At 39.7% G+C, this 12,047-nt stretch overlaps 4 protein-coding genes across 8 annotated transcripts in view; 1 reads left to right on the forward strand and 3 right to left on the reverse strand.

The window, feature by feature from the left end:
• Window positions 1-614, reverse strand: part of LOC124315551 — a 1,258-nt gene extending 644 nt beyond the window's left edge. Inside the window, exons 1-3 of the mRNA XM_046781306.1 lie at window positions 397-614; window positions 221-326; window positions 47-153 (exon numbers count right to left, since the gene is read on the reverse strand). Of these exons, the coding sequence (XP_046637262.1) occupies window positions 47-153; window positions 221-326; window positions 397-505 (322 nt within the window). The 5' untranslated portion in view covers window positions 506-614. The remainder of the gene's footprint in view (window positions 1-46; window positions 154-220; window positions 327-396) is intronic.
• Window positions 277-11,819, forward strand: LOC124315317. Of its 5 annotated transcripts, none has more exons than XM_046780913.1 (11): window positions 277-364; window positions 9,505-9,650; window positions 9,742-9,908; window positions 9,969-10,121; window positions 10,205-10,343; window positions 10,409-10,551; window positions 10,613-10,710; window positions 10,771-10,795; window positions 10,900-11,033; window positions 11,099-11,405; window positions 11,474-11,819. In XM_046780913.1, the coding sequence occupies exons 2-11, from the start codon at window positions 9,574-9,576 to the stop codon at window positions 11,629-11,631; spliced, it is 1,401 nt and encodes a 466-aa protein (XP_046636869.1). In that variant the 5' UTR covers window positions 277-364; window positions 9,505-9,573; the 3' UTR covers window positions 11,632-11,819. The 5 variants fall into 5 exon arrangements, with proteins under 5 accessions (XP_046636869.1, XP_046636871.1, XP_046636870.1 ...); XM_046780915.1 differs by lacking the exon at window positions 277-364 and adding an exon at window positions 8,299-8,422 and having other exon boundaries at window positions 9,508-9,650; XM_046780914.1 differs by lacking the exon at window positions 277-364 and adding an exon at window positions 8,319-8,422.
• Window positions 1,519-4,702, reverse strand: LOC124315240 (4-coumarate--CoA ligase-like 7). Its single transcript, XM_046780774.1, has 12 exons — window positions 4,376-4,702; window positions 4,087-4,294; window positions 3,832-4,014; window positions 3,627-3,753; window positions 3,376-3,541; window positions 3,123-3,296; window positions 2,963-3,050; window positions 2,845-2,894; window positions 2,671-2,772; window positions 2,502-2,612; window positions 2,237-2,414; window positions 1,519-2,160 (listed from the first exon to the last, which is right to left on the reverse strand). Exons 1-12 carry the CDS (start codon window positions 4,526-4,528, stop codon window positions 2,027-2,029), a joined length of 1,674 nt encoding a protein of 557 aa, XP_046636730.1. The 5' UTR covers window positions 4,529-4,702; the 3' UTR covers window positions 1,519-2,026.
• LOC124315241 (4-coumarate--CoA ligase-like 7) lies at window positions 6,178-8,974 on the reverse strand. Its single transcript, XM_046780775.1, has 12 exons — window positions 8,535-8,974; window positions 8,248-8,455; window positions 7,998-8,177; window positions 7,797-7,923; window positions 7,552-7,717; window positions 7,301-7,474; window positions 7,133-7,223; window positions 7,022-7,071; window positions 6,856-6,957; window positions 6,679-6,789; window positions 6,423-6,600; window positions 6,178-6,359 (listed from the first exon to the last, which is right to left on the reverse strand). Exons 1-12 carry the CDS (start codon window positions 8,685-8,687, stop codon window positions 6,226-6,228), a joined length of 1,674 nt encoding a protein of 557 aa, XP_046636731.1. The 5' UTR covers window positions 8,688-8,974; the 3' UTR covers window positions 6,178-6,225.
• Window positions 11,820-12,047: the final 228 nt, after the last annotated feature.

Genomic DNA, 12,047 nt, shown 5'->3' on the forward strand with positions numbered 1-12,047 from the left:
ATACAAGGTTGGTTGAATTTTTAAAAAAGTTATAGCATAAAAATACCTTGTAGAGTCCAGTAAACAAAAAAGACTGATGGGTCTTCTTTGGCATCTTTGAATCGTCTGTCATGTCCCTGCTTAAGTACTCGGGAAAACAAGTAGAATCCCAACCTGTTTTTTGTGGCAAAGAAACTTGATAAAAAAATTTGTAAATGATTAGGGAATAAGACGTGCTCACCGAACTGCCCAGACAAGGATAGCTGCTGTTTGAATTTTGGCACGAGGATGACCATTGGAGTACTTCTGGTAACCCACAAATGCCAGCAAAGCAAACGTCGACGAGCCTACAAGAGATGTAAACGTCGTTAAAACACTGCAAGGAGTAAGTGCCACGTATTATTTTATTTTTAATACCTGCCAAATCGTAGAATTTTTCGGTTTTTAACCAACTTGCCAACCCCCAAAGACTCCACTGGATTCCGAAATCAATTGCTGACAAGTACAAGAATTTGAAGAAACTCATTTTAGCACACTACAACTATATTAGAGCGATTCAAAAACCGAAATGTGAAATTTGTGGGCGAACAACGATCGTTCGTAACCTGTCAGGTCTCTTATTTATTTACATTACATAACGATCAACAGTGTCATCTAGCGAGATTAAATTTAGCCATATATTTATTCCGTCGTTACATTCACTATTAGCCAAGTGCCTTTCGTTTTAGTTGCGACTTTAGACTTTACAAGTGTTTCATAATTGATTTAGGGCCAATAATAATTAATTACCACCGCCGTCGTTATCTTTCGTCGAGGATGGCTACGTGAAATTTGACGGGTCCGCCTTATTGGGAACCGCGGACCACACGGAATTCGAAATGACTAGCGACTAGCCTACTGCATTCGACTTCACGGTGGGCTAAAAACGAAAACAAAAAAGAAGCTAAAAACTCTTTCGTGTTTATAATGGCTTAAGGCCAAGCTTTTTTAATGCGCTCCCTAAGCTCGCTGGTTTTTCACCGTGTAAGCTTTTTTTGCTAATTTAGTGATCACTTAGCATAACTTGACGGGACTCAAGTTTTTTTTTTCTTTTTTATAATTCCCATTTATTTATTTATGATTTTCTAAACTTTTCGACTTTTGGGATGGCTGTTCACACGAAAGTTCCATTTAGTTGCGTCTCTTGCCAACACATGATTTTCGGTAGATATTTATATAAGAGGGGTGTTGAATAATAGTCATGCGAGTGTGCAGTCAAGCGCGTTTTATGTCTGAGAGGCACCTGAGCGAGAAGACACGAAATGAATTCACTGCGTGGTGATGGCCATCCGGAAGGAGGGCGACGAGTCAAGAAAATTCAAAGCTAGAAGAAGAGGAAATGATTATACATTTGAAAAGCACTCGCCTCATTGATTTGAAACGTTGCCTTTGTAAGTAACCAGACGAATGTCTGTGAGAACCGTGTCGAAGAGCGTCTCAAGGCTAAGAAAAACCAAGTTCACAGTTGTTGTTTGTTTATTTTATTTGTTTTTTTTTCCCGAAAATGTTGGACAAACTAAATAACTTTGGCTGATGTCGATGTTGTCGAGAACCGGCCAAACACGATCCGAAAAAAAAAACTCTTCCGGTCGTTGAACTCGAGCAAACTCGTTACACCGACATTTTCTTGTATTCCACGCCACAGATGGGCTGTTGTATGGCGGCGTAAAATGTATACATTTTTTTATCGTCTGATAAAAAAAGTTCGTGAAAAGGAATAAAAGAAAAAAGTGCCGAGAATCATCCATGCGTAATTGTTTTATATATTTTATGCTATTGTTTTATTTCCAGCCGCGTGTGGTTGATCAATCATTTAGAAAATGTTGCTGGCGCACGGTCGATCGTATACATTTGGCTACTACCACAATTTCGGGGCTTTTTCTTTCCAAACTCTTCCTGATTGCTATAATAAAATGTTACCACGGCATTTGCAAATCAGAGAATACTGTTGTTTAATGGCTGACTGTGAACAGTTTTATTTATGGTATCCATTTTCTTCTATGGAAATTTAAATGGCGCCGTTCAATTCACTTTGCAGCTTTGCGACGAGGTGGTGTCTCAGGATTTTGCCCAGCTTGTTGCGCGGAATGCTCTCGATGAAGCGGACACCTCCTCTCAATCGTTCGTCATCGACGACTTTTTCTGATTATAATTCAATTCATTCGTTTTAAAAAGAAAAGCTAGCTACTAGTCGTATGAAATAATTCCGTTTTCAGACCGTTTGTAAAGTCGATTAATTCCTGTGGGTTGGCAAGCGGTCGACCCTCTTGGTTAGTTTTGATGACTACATAAGCCAGCGGATGTTCCCCGTCGATATCGTGAGGCAATCCAACCACGGCCACGTCTTTTACGGCTGGATGAGTCATCAATTGCGTTTCAATGTTGCTCGGAGCTACCTGCAACATTGAATTTGTTCCAGACAGTTTTATATTGCTTGCACTTTAAATGATTTTATATATAGAAAGACAGGAGGGGGGGTTGACCTTTCTCGCTTGATATTTGATCATTTCCTTGTAGCGTCCGATAACAAAGAGGTCACCGTCGGTGTCGTAATAGCCTTGATCTCCGGTGTTGAACCACCCATCAATGACTTCCTAGAGAAAATTCATTTCATTGACAACTTTTCGATGGCGGTTATTCGCAGTTTCTTACCGTCGGCTGATTGAGATATCCTCTCATGAGGAACGGCGTATTGGCAACTACTTCGCCGACTCCGCCTGGTCCCAGTTTCTCACCGGTGTTTGAATCAATAATCTGTTTGATTTCACATCGATTTCATTATTAGAATTTAGGACGAGTAGAAACATTTATTGCTCACTATAGTACCCTAATTTTGGCGAAGGGGAAAATCTGACCCGAGGAACCAATTTTGTGACCTGCAAAGTGAAATTTGTAACATACGTTAAGGGTTTCCGTTAAACTTACTAAAAGGTCGCGGTATTACTTTTAATGATTTCTTCTCTGTCGAGCTTTACAGCTGATATCGGTGCTCTATCTAGAGTTAGTAACATAGTCTCCGACATGCCGTACATCTGCAAAAAGTAATGAGTAATTTGAATAGAATTACAGAGATCTATAAAATTAATAGCAAGACGAATTGTTACGCTGATCAGTTTCTGGAGATTCGGCATAATCTCAAATATTTGACGTTCAAATGTCGACAAGGCTGTGCTACCGCAATAGACTATGGTGTCAACACTGCTAAGATCATATCTATTCGTTTCCTTGTGAAGACATATGCCAGCCATTTCATGTGGGAAAATATTGATCCGTGTGGGCTATTGAATTATTTTGATGATAGAAATGGACATGTATAGATTGTGACAGATAGATTGACCTCTTTTTTCATATTCTTACTTTAATCGTATCAATTCCTTGAAGAAGGCCTTCCAATGTCGGTACAGTGAAGGTGAAGGCAGTGGCGTGTTCGGCCGTGGCTCTCATGGAGTAAAACAAACCAGAGCCGTGCATCATTGAACCGGTGAACATAAACGTTTGCCCCGCCAATTCCATCTTCTTATTCCTGCTCTCGGCACACAAAATAAATTCGCCTTTTTAATAATTGCCTTTGTTAAAAAGGCAGTTTTATGAAATAGTTTACGACTCACTTGTCATCGGGCGGTCGCAAATAGGGGCTCAGCGAGTAGTGCGTGTGCACGATGCCTTTGGGGATGCCTGTGGTACCGCTGGAATAAGTGAACCATGCCGGAGCAAGCACGTCGAACTCGAATTCATCTACAATTTTTATCCAAAAACAAATGACAAAAGAATTCTTTTTTGTTTTTAAATTATGGAATTGATTATTTAACAAACCGTGTTCAAATTTTTCTTGCTGGGGTTCGAATAGTTGCGCAATCGGGATGCAACCTTCCGCCTGGCCAAAGACAAACACCTGAATATTCAAGCCCTGGACGGCTTGCAAAACCTTGTCGGCCCTCGGTTCATCGGTCATGATGAACGGGCACTTTGTTTCAATCATTCTACTCCGAATTTGTTCTTTACGAAAAATAATTTAATAGTGATTAATTAATTAACTGTGAATTGTCTAATCAGCGTGTTGTAATATACCGACTAGTAAACCAACGTCCATTGCGGAACAACTTCCGCACGCTTTCCACACGGCAAAGTAAACAATCGGCATTTCGATGTGATTGGCTCCTATAAGTCCTACGACGTCTTTGGGTTTCAATCCTCTTCGACGAAGCGAATTGTAGACTCGATCAATTGCATCCGCCAGTTTAGAATAAGTCATCGATTCTCCCGTCGTTAAATCCGTCTAATCAATTTCCAGAAATGACAAAGTAACGCAACGCAATCGTCTCTTTTAAATAATATATTTTTTTAAACTTAAACTTACCATCCAAGTGATGTCGCCGTGAAGAGTTACATTCTCTCGAATTTTCTGCACAATGTTCTCGCCGGTTACGGCAGGAACGTAACGGGCCGGATGGAATAGTCCGTCGGTGTTAACGACGCCTTCACCAACTAGTTCGTTGTCGATTATCGGCATGATGAGGTCTCTCGGGGTGAGAAGTCGAATACGCTCTCGGTCTAAATGCGCGGGCTCTTTTATGTGTGTGTAGATAAATCACCGAATGACGATGGCTATTCGTTTTGAAAATGAGAAGATGCTGGGATGTGGGCCAGTTGGTCCATTGCGGTTTTCTTATCTGCAATTCTGAATGTTTTCATTTCTGACTTATCTGTTGAAAGGTCAACAATGCTCACAAACGGTCGAATGTTGGCATGAGACTCGATACGTGGGTATGAATTCAAGCGCCAATGCATTGTTCTTTACCGATTTTTGTTAAAGAAGTTGTGCGTGATTTGGTTTTAATGAAGAATGATTCGTTGTTTTATTTCCGTGAGACAATCTCTATGATGGGTTTCACTCAATTTGTTCCTGGTGTGGTGTAGCAACGGGGGTGACAAAAAGCGCATGTCGTTGATCGGCTACGCCGTTCCTATTTGTGACTTTTTTGTTTTCCGTGGTTGTGATTGTTCGTGCAGTTAATTTGGATAATTACTTTAGCAGGACACATCGGAATGATATACTTTTGTACTTTATACATGTATATTACATCGTATATTTTATTTTTGTTATTCACTTATTAGCCAAGTGCCTTTTATTTTAGTTCTGACTTTACACTTTACGTTTTAAGTGTTTCATAATTGATTGAGGGCCAACAATAATTAATAACCACCGCCGCTGTTATCTTCCGTCTAGATTGGCTACATGAAATTTATAGGGTTCCCGTTCCCCATCACGGTGGGGTTAAAAAACAATCCAACTTTTTCGTGTTTATCAGAGATATAGGACCATCAATAGGGTACTATATAGTAGTGATGTTCTCGTTTAAATAACGACAACGAAAATAACGTATTAACGAGCCTCGTTGTCGACTTTTTTGAAAAATGCTCGTTTTTTTCGTTAACGATAACGAAATGGCTGTTTTTTTCGTTCATTTCTTGCTAAATTTTTCGTATCAAAACCGTAGAGATTTCAAATTTTTTGACCATCAGGGGGAACTTTTTTTCCCTCAAAATTTGGAATTTTCAATTTTGAAATGACCACCTACTAGCGACTTAGCGATCCCCTAGCGAGGAATTAGGTCATTATTTTCGATACATCATTTGGCCTAACATGCCTACTCATTACTTCATTAGAAAAAAAAATTTTAAGGTAAACGAAAACGGTCGCAAAAAAAGAAAAATGCGACACGTTTAAATTAACGAAACGAAGAACGAAACGAATGAAAAATTGAAAAAATAACGATTAACGATAACGATAACGAATCCAAAAAAGCACAACGGAACAACACTACTATATAGCTCTGATATTTATCATGATTTATCAAGGCCAAGCTTTTTTATGCGCTATATCACATAAAATTTTACTATTATGTGCTGGACTCGCTTTTTTAAATACTTATTATTTATTTATGGTTTTCTAAACTTCTCGACTGTTGGGATGGCTGTTCATACAAAAGTTCCATTTAGTTGAAGAAGATAGAAATGTTGCTGGTGCACGGTCGACATTTTGGCTACTACCACAATTTCGGGGTTTTTTCTTTTCTTTCCAACATCTTCCTGATTGCTATAATAAAATGTTACCACGGCATTTGCAAATCAGGGAATACTGTTTAATACTTTAATGGCTGACTGTGAACAGTTTTATTTATGGTATCCATTTTCTTCTAGGGAAATTTAAATCGCGCCGTTCAATTCACTTTGCAGCTTTGCGACGAGGTGGTGTCTCAGGATTTTGCCCAACTTGTTGCGCGGAATGCTCTCGATGAAGCGGACACCTCCCCTCAATTTTTCTTTATCGGCAACTCTTTCTGAAATTGCCATTATAAACATGTTTAAAGCTTAGTCGTATAAAAATGATTCCATTCTCAGACCGTTTGTAAAGTCGATTAATTCCTGAGGGTTGGCAAGCGGTCGACCCTCTTGGTTAGTTTTGATGACTACATAAGCCAGCGGATGTTCCCCGTCGATGTCGTGAGGCAATCCGATCACGGCCACATCTTTCACGGCTGGATGAGTCATCATTTGTGTTTCAATCTTGCTCGGAGCCACCTGCAGATTTTATTTTTCCAGCCAGGTTATATTGCTGCTTGCACTTGAAGTGATTTTATTAGAAGACGCGAGACTGACCTTTTTCGCTTTGTATTTGATCATTTCCTTGTAGCGTCCGATAACGAAGAGGTCGCCGTCAGCGTCGTAATAGCCTTGATCTCCGGTGCTGAACCACCCATCAGTTACTTCCTAAATTTCAGAATAATTTTTTGATTGCTATTATTCAGCATTGTAGAATTGTTCTTAACTTCTTACCGTCGGTTGATTAAGATATCCTCTCATGAGGAACGGCGTATTGGCAACTACTTCGCCGACTCCGCCTGGTCCCAGTTTTTCACCGGTGTTTGAATCAATAATCTGTTTGATTTCATATCGATTTCACTGTTAGAAAAATATGTATTCAGTTCTTATTTAATAGTACCTTCAGTTTGGCGAACGGTAAAACCTGACCAGAGGAACCGATTTTGTGATCTGCAAAATCAAACATATTTCAATCAGATTTAAACTAAGAGGTCACAGGACGGTAGTCTACTTTTAATGATCTCTTCTCTGTCCATCTTGATAGCTGGTTTGGGTTTTGGCTTATCCAGAGTAAGTAACATAGTTTCTGACATGCCATACATCTGGGGGGAAAAAATAAGAAAAGGACATGATCAAGAGTTCAGACTTTTCTGAAAAGAATAGCGAAAAAAGTAGTTACGCTGATAAGATTGTGGAGATTTGACATAATTTCAAAAATGCGACGTTCAAAGGTTGACAAGATTGAGCAGCCGCAGTAAATAAGGGTTTCAACGCTGCTGAGGTCGTATTTTTCAAGTTCAGGGTGGATACACATCCCAGCCAGTTCATATGGGAAAATACTAATTACAGTAGGCTAATGGCGAAATGATATGTAGAAAGCAATTATTTATTAGCTAGTTGACTGACCTCTTCAATTAATATTCTTACTACCTTAATCAAATTAATCCCGTGAAGAATTGCTTCCAATTTCGGATCGGAGAAGGTGAAAATGACTTTATGTTCAACCGTACCCCTCGTGAAATTAAACAAACCCGAACCGTGAACCATTGAACCGGTGAACATCAACTTTTGCCCCACCAATTCCGACTGCTCATTCCTGTTCTCCACAGCCAAATAAATTCTCTTAAATGGGCTTGTTTTAAAAAGGCAGTTTTATGAAATAGTTTACGACTCACCTGTCATCGGGCGGTCGCAAATAGGGGCTCAGCGAGTAGTGCGTGTGCACGATGCCTTTGGGGATGCCGGTGGTACCGCTGGAATAAGTGAACCATGCCGGAGCAAGCACGTCGAACTCGAATTCATCTACAATTTTTATCCAAAAACAAATGACAAACGAATTCTTTTTTGTTTTTAATGGAAGTAATTATTTATCAAACCGTGTTCAAATTTTTCTTGGGGTTCGAATAGTTGCGCGATCGGGATGCAACCTTCCGCCTGGCCAAAGACAAACACCTGAATATCCAAGCCCTGGACGGCTTGCAAAACCTTTTCGGCCCTCGGTTCATCGGTCATGATGAACCTACACTTTGTTTCAATCAGCCGATTTCGAATTTGCTCTGAACAGAAATATCCGAATGAAGCACGATTCAGTAAAAACAATTAAATTTTGCAGATGCATTAATGTACCAGGAAATAAACCAATGTCCAATCCGGAACAACTTCCGCACGCTTTCCACACGGCAAAGAAAACAATCGGTATTTCGATGTGATTGGATCCGACAAGCCCTACGGTGTCCCTAGGTCGCAATCCTCTTCGCCGAAGCGAGATGTGCAATCGGTCAATTGCAACCGCTAGTTGAGAGTAAGTCATCGATTTCCCCGTGCTTAAATCCGTCTGATAAATTACGATAACATTACAGCGTTCCGTAGAAAGTTCTTTTTTCTTTTTTAAACATAATTTAATACAAACTTGCCATCCAAGTGAGGTTGCCGTGAAGGGCTACATTTTCTTGAATTTTCTGGACAATGTTTTCGCCGGTTATTGAAGGAACGTAGCGGGATGGATGAAACTGCCCTTCGTTGTCAATGACGCCCTCGCCAACCAGTTCGTTGTCGATTATCGGCATAATGTCACTAGGAGCGAGTGGAAGTCGAATGTGTTGGAAGTTGTGAAAACCTGTCTATGGTATACTAGATAAAGATTGTACTTAACGGTAGGCGTATTCAAACAGCTTCACCGACAAGGCGACAACTTCACCGACAACTTCACCGACAACTTCACCGACAACTTCACACAGGATATCCACCCACAATAGTCGCAAACAGAGAGAGAAAGAGTCCTTTATGTTAGGAGCTAGGAAAGGAGGGGAGGAGAACAACGCTGTCACATTGGTGTATATACTACTCAGTTTGTAATATCCAACAGAATGCACTCTCATACGAAATACACGGGCTCTTTACTGGATATGAAGATGCCGAATGACGCTGACAATGCGTTGTTGAAACACGTTGGGCTAAGAGGGTCAATTGGTCCCTTGCGATAGCCTTATCTTCATTTCAGGCCCTTATCGGAGAGAAGGTAAACATTTTTCAAACGATTTGTGTGTTGCTATGAGACTCAAATACCACCTGAAAATTAATTCAAATGACAATTGATCAAATCAACGTCCGTATAGTACTTCATACAAGAGTTGTTGTTCATGAACTTTTCACAAGGAAGTTTCGGGGGTTCTTGAGTTTGAGTTGTAATGAAGAATGATTCCTTCTCATTGCCTTATTTCCGTGAGACAAATTCTTATGGCGTCACTCAATTCTTTCCTGGTGTAGCAACGGGAATGACAACCAGCGGATGTCATTGATCAGCTGCGATGTTCTTGTTTGTGACTTTTTTGTTTTTTCCGTAGTTATGATTATTCCTGTAATTCATTTTGATAATTACTTTAGCAGTGCATCATCCTTGGACACCGAGATTAATTTGTACCCCGGAAAAAAGAACGAGTCTATAAGACGGAAATGAACTTCCCGGTGCCAAGTTCACTTGTTCGCCACCAGCCATCCTCTATCAACGTCTACATTGCTTCAATACAAAGGTGAATTTAATCTAAAAGAAAGAAAGCATAAATATTGTATAATTATTTTTTTTTTTTAATAAGCCTTACAGATTATTTCAACTGTTGTCAGGAAAATGTCCAAAGATCGTTCCGTAATGGTCATTTTGTTCTTGGTGGTATTCGGATGCTTTCAATTAGCGTTCGGACAAAACAGAGACGATACAACGGCATATCTGTCTACTGGAAGCGGCGGATTAGGCAACAACAGCCAAGCGGACGGAGATAGATCTTCCAAATGTAAGCAGAATTTTTTTAAATTTATTTTCATTATAAATGATTTATGATTGAATTTTTTAGTCATATCTCTTTTCTCGATCGTGCGATTCTCGAACACTCCGTGCACCACATCGACCGGCCTCAACGGAACGTGTTTCACTTCCTCCGAGTGCTCCAAAAATGGCGGTACTGCTACCGGAAGCTGCGCATCAGGATTCGGAGTTTGTTGTGTGGGTAAATAATAATTAAATTGTTTTAATAGTTACCCTCATTTTACAGCGAACTTACGTAAATTATTCTTTCAATTAATTCTGTAGTTACGATTCAAACTTGCGGACAAACAACTTCATTGAATTCCACCTACTGGCAAAATCCCGGCTATACTAATACGTACACTACCGCTGGACAATGTTCACTCTACGTCACCAAATCGTCTTCTGACATCTGCCAATTGAGGTAAAATCAAGAGCACAAAGAAAAGAAAGTTTCTAATTAACTTACCTACGTTTGTACTTTGACAGATTGGATTTCATTGGATTTACCTTGGCCAATCCAGATGCCACTGCAAAGTTAACTGCTGGCCAGTGCTTGGTTGACGTGTTCACAGTGACTGGCCAATCAAATGCAGTTCCCGCCATATGCGGAAGCAACGCCAATCAGCACAGTAAGTCAATTAGTTAACCATCACGTAACCACAATTACGTAATCGTTTTTTTGTTGTGAAGTTTACATGGACATGACTCCGGGAACGCAAACATTTAGCCTCAACATGATTCTTACTGGAACGACAACTTCCCGTTTGTGGAACATTCGAATCAGCCAGGTAATAAAAAATTTCGTTATAATCCAAAGTACAAAATGAATAAAATTTTTAATGTTTCAGATACCTTGTGGAACGTCGTACACTGGTAAATATAATCGGCGCTAGTTTCTTCATAGATGAATTTTTAAATCTAAAGAAATTATCTGACGCAAAAATGTTCTTTTTTTCATAATTAATTCTACGTGCTAGCTCCTGAAAATTGTTTGCAATATTTTACCGAACCGACTGGAAAGATAACGTCATTTAACTATCAGTCCGCTACTACACCACTAGTACAACACTTGGCGTATCAAGATTACAACATATGTATTCGAACGAACCAGGTATTGACTTTACGGTCTTAAATCTAAATTTAAGTTGAGGAAATTAATAAATTACTCTCCCGAAGGGATTCTGTGGCATTTGTTACGTTGCCTGCACGACGGCAGTGACGAATGCCGAACCGGCATTCGCCATATCCGGAGTAGACACAAATGTCGCTGCGGCAGCTTTTGCTGCAGCCACAACTTCTCTAGTGGACGTGGATTGTGGAAACGATTGGCTGCAGATCCCTTGCGCAACTGACCAGATGAACAGCGTTTACACGAAGGCAAGCGTGGCTTCTCCTACGGGACCAACACTGGGCTGCGTGAACAAACTATGCGGAGTCTTTTTCAGCGCTGTTACCGCAGCCACCGCCAGTGCCCCAGTTTACAGTAAGTATCACCTAAACTGTTGATGTGCAATAGACATTTTTGTACTAACGACGTTTTTTTATTTCAAGGTTACACGAAGCCATTTAATATTTACTTCCATACTGACGGCAGTGAGTTTGGCTTGGCATCAGCAACTTTAATATCAGCATCTACAGAGAGTTTCGGATTCTGCTTGAGTTATACCCAACAAGCTTGTTCAAGCACCGTCTCCGTAACCAGTGGCTAACACTCACTTGCAACTAGACTAATAACCAATGCTTTTTATTGTTCCATTTATTTATCTGCTTTCACGAGATCCATGATTGTACACTTTGCACTTGTTCTTTAATAATACCGCTTGATAAACCTAAGTAAAATTTCAGTTAGTTATTTCCTTTTTTTTTAAACTAAATTATATTAATTAATGTAAAACAATTCAAAACTGAAATTATAAGTAGTAGTCGTAAAAAAGGTTTCTGAAAATTTGACAATGAGGAGCTGCGTTGATGACGCATTGAATTAAAAAAAAAACATTTCTAATTGGATTTATTTTTCTGAAATGATTGTCAGTAAATGAAGGAAAATTATTTAAGAAATATTTGTGGTGCATTCATCTTAGAAATAAAAAATTGTTTGATCATTGTTGAAATTGGCAACACAGCT

This window comes from Daphnia pulicaria, chromosome 11 (genome assembly GCF_021234035.1).
Source record: "Daphnia pulicaria isolate SC F1-1A chromosome 11, SC_F0-13Bv2, whole genome shotgun sequence".
In the NCBI taxonomy this organism is placed as follows: Eukaryota; Metazoa; Arthropoda; class Branchiopoda; order Diplostraca; family Daphniidae; genus Daphnia; species Daphnia pulicaria.

Excerpts from the sequence above, each read along its gene's own strand:
- LOC124315241 (XM_046780775.1), bottom strand. The coding sequence starts at position 8,687 with ATGCCGATAATCGACAACGAACTGGTTGGCGAGGGCGTCATTGACAAC. Across the intron at positions 8,456-8,534 it reads ACGGCAACCTCACTTGGATG|ACGGATTTAAGCACGGGGAA; the intron begins GCAAGTTTGTAT and ends GTAATTTATCAG. Across the intron at positions 7,475-7,551 it reads ACGGGATTAATTTGATTAAG|CCTACTGTAATTAGTATTTT; the intron begins GTAGTAAGAATA and ends TTTCGCCATTAG.
- LOC124315240 (XM_046780774.1), bottom strand. The coding sequence starts at position 4,528 with ATGCCGATAATCGACAACGAACTAGTTGGTGAAGGCGTCGTTAACACC. Across the intron at positions 4,295-4,375 it reads ACGGCGACATCACTTGGATG|ACGGATTTAACGACGGGAGA; the intron begins GTAAGTTTAAGT and ends GAAATTGATTAG. Across the intron at positions 3,754-3,831 it reads GCAAGAAAAATTTGAACACG|ATGAATTCGAGTTCGACGTG; the intron begins GTTTGTTAAATA and ends TAAAAATTGTAG.
- LOC124315317 (XM_046780913.1), top strand. The coding sequence starts at position 9,574 with ATGAACTTCCCGGTGCCAAGTTCACTTGTTCGCCACCAGCCATCCTCT. Across the intron at positions 10,711-10,770 it reads GGAACATTCGAATCAGCCAG|ATACCTTGTGGAACGTCGTA; the intron begins GTAATAAAAAAT and ends TTAATGTTTCAG. Across the intron at positions 11,034-11,098 it reads TATGTATTCGAACGAACCAG|GGATTCTGTGGCATTTGTTA; the intron begins GTATTGACTTTA and ends ACTCTCCCGAAG.